The following is a 2,500-nucleotide window of genomic DNA, read 5'->3' on the forward strand; positions in this document are numbered from 1 at the left end:
ATTAACTATTAAATAATGTATAAATTAATACCTTAGTTAACATGAACACCATTAGTAAATTACACATTAGTTAACTGTTAATTAAGGGTTAGTTAATGCTTATTAATGCTTACTAACCCTTATTAAGCATTAGCTAACCCTTATTAAGCATTAACTAACTCTTAAGCATTAACTAACCCTTATTAAGCATTAACTAACCTTATTAAGCTTTAGCTAACCCTTATTAAGCATTAACTAACCCTTATTAAGCTTTAGCTAACCCTTATTAAGCATCAACTAACCCTTATTAAGCATTAACTAACCCTTATTAAGCATTAACTAACCTTATTAAGCTTTAGCTAACCCTTATTAAGCATTAACTAACCCTTATTAAGCATTAACTAACCTTATTAAGCTTTAGCTAACCCTTATTAAGCATTAACTAACCCTTATTAAGCATTAACTAACCCTTAAGCATTAACTAACCCTTATTAAGCATTAACTAACCCTTATTAAGCATTAACTAACCCTTAAGCATTAACTAACCGTTATTAAGCATTAACTAACCTTATTAAGCTTTAGCTAACCCTTATTAAGCATTAACTAACCTTATTAAGCTTTAGCTAACCCTTATTAAGCATTAACTAACCCTTATTAAGCATTAACTAACCTTATTAAGCTTTAGCTAACCCTTATTAAGCATTAACTAACCTTATTAAGCTTTAGCTAACCCTTATTAAGCATTAACTAACCTTATTAAGCATTAGCTAACCTTTAACCTAGTGACCCTTATTGTAAAGTGTTACAGGACTGACCTGCAGCAGTTCAAAAGCAGCCAGCAGGTCTCCCCCCGCCTGGCTGCCACAGTGCAGTGGGCTGTACTGCAGTGTGGGCGGTCTGTAGGGGTCAGAGGTCAGACGCACCTCCGGCACCGCCACCGTGGCTCCCAGGTACTCTGGCTTACCCTGGACACGGGGGGGGTAACATATTCACAATACTAGAATTTATAACCTCCTCTCCTCCTATCCTCATCTCCTCTCCTCTCCTTGTCTCCTCTCCTCTCCTCTACTCTCTCCTCCTCTCCTCTCCTTGTCTCCTCTCTCCTCTCCTCTCCTCTCCTTGTCTCCTCTCCTCTTCTTCTCTCCTCCTCTCCTTGTCTCCTCTCCTCTACTCTCTCCTCCTCTCCTCTCCTTGTCTCCTCTCTCCTCTCCTCTCCTCTCCTCTCCTTGTCTCCTCTCCTCTTCTTCTCTCCTCTCCTTGTCTCCTCTCCTCCTCTCCTCTCCTTGTCTCCTCTCCTTGTCTCCTCTCCTCCTCTCCTTGTCTCCTCTCCTCTACTCTCTCCTCCTCTCCTCTCCTCTCCTCTCCTTGTCTCCTCTCTCCTCTCCTCTCCTCTCCTCTCCTTGTCTCCTCTCCTCTTCTCCTCTCCTCTCCTCTCCTCTCCTCTCCTTGTCTCCTCTCCTCTTCTTCTCTCCTCTCCTCTCCTTGTCTTCTCCTCTCCTCTCCTTGTCTCCTCCTCTCCTCTCCTCTCCCCTCTCCTCTCCTCTCTCCTCCTCTCCTCTCCTTGTCTCCTCCATGGTGGGACACACAAACACACAAACTGCTCTCCAATTATAGTATAAGGATTAAGTATACTAATATTATTACACATTCATTAAATATGAATATTATATTAATCAATGTTAACATTAAAATGAATATACATCTTGATGCAATTGGTATTTTAACATAAAAAATATCAAAAAAATATGTGAAGAAGTATTTCAATAACAATACATATCAATATTGTTTACAGTTTGTAAAGTCAGTGAATGTTTTTCAGTGTAGCATAAATATAAAGGTTTTTATTACTTTATTATTTCACAATAAGAGTTAGCTCATTGGTAAAACACACACACACGTACATAGACACACACACACACACACACAGTAACTCAAAACTGCCACACACACAGACTCTCTGAAAACATGCATATGCTGTACAACACACACACACACACACACACACACACACACACACACACACACACACACACACACACACACAGCCCGGCGTACCAGTGCGTCGTCGTCGTAAACCTCGATGACGATGCGCGGCGGCTCCTGCTGGATCAGCTGCTGGTCTCCGGTCAGCAGCAGGCGAGCGGTCAGCAAACACTGGTTCCATGTGGGACTGAGAGTCTGAGGGATGACCTGGAACCACGAGACCGGCAGAGAGTCAGAGTCTAAAGTTCTGATCTCTGGTCGGGCGCTCGACAGACAATAAAGAGCCACGCGACGTTTGTAATTCATGCTTCGGTGAAAGGTTTCAGTTTAGTTACATTATATCATCCCGATCGGTGTATAGCTATCCCTCTGACAGCTTGTTTGATCTATAGTTTTATATCCTTATTTATTAGATAACGTTAGGTTCATTTGACTGTTAAGACACAAGCCGAGTAACGTTAAACTTCCACGATACAGAATAATCTTCTCGACCACCGAGTGATTTTCGTCTGACCAGTAAAGATAGCAAGGATAGTAA

At 41.5% G+C, this 2,500-nt stretch overlaps 1 protein-coding gene across 1 annotated transcript in view; it reads right to left on the reverse strand.

Moving 5' to 3' along the window:
• Window positions 1-794: 794 nt before the first annotated feature.
• LOC139640267 (fer-1-like protein 6) overlaps window positions 795-2,500 on the reverse strand; it is a gene marked incomplete at its 3' end in the record, with an annotated part of 23,892 nt that continues 22,186 nt past the window's right edge. The window contains exons 23-24 of the mRNA XM_071514450.1: window positions 2,035-2,169; window positions 795-944 (exon numbers count right to left, since the gene is read on the reverse strand). Of these exons, the coding sequence (XP_071370551.1) occupies window positions 795-944; window positions 2,035-2,169 (285 nt within the window). The remainder of the gene's footprint in view (window positions 945-2,034; window positions 2,170-2,500) is intronic.

Source organism: Centroberyx affinis, unplaced genomic scaffold, assembly GCF_046629955.1.
Source record: "Centroberyx affinis isolate AG114_WGS23_722 - 3 ecotype Tasmania unplaced genomic scaffold, CSIRO-AGI_Caff_v1 ptg008838l_1, whole genome shotgun sequence".
Classification (NCBI taxonomy): domain Eukaryota; kingdom Metazoa; phylum Chordata; class Actinopteri; order Beryciformes; family Berycidae; genus Centroberyx; species Centroberyx affinis.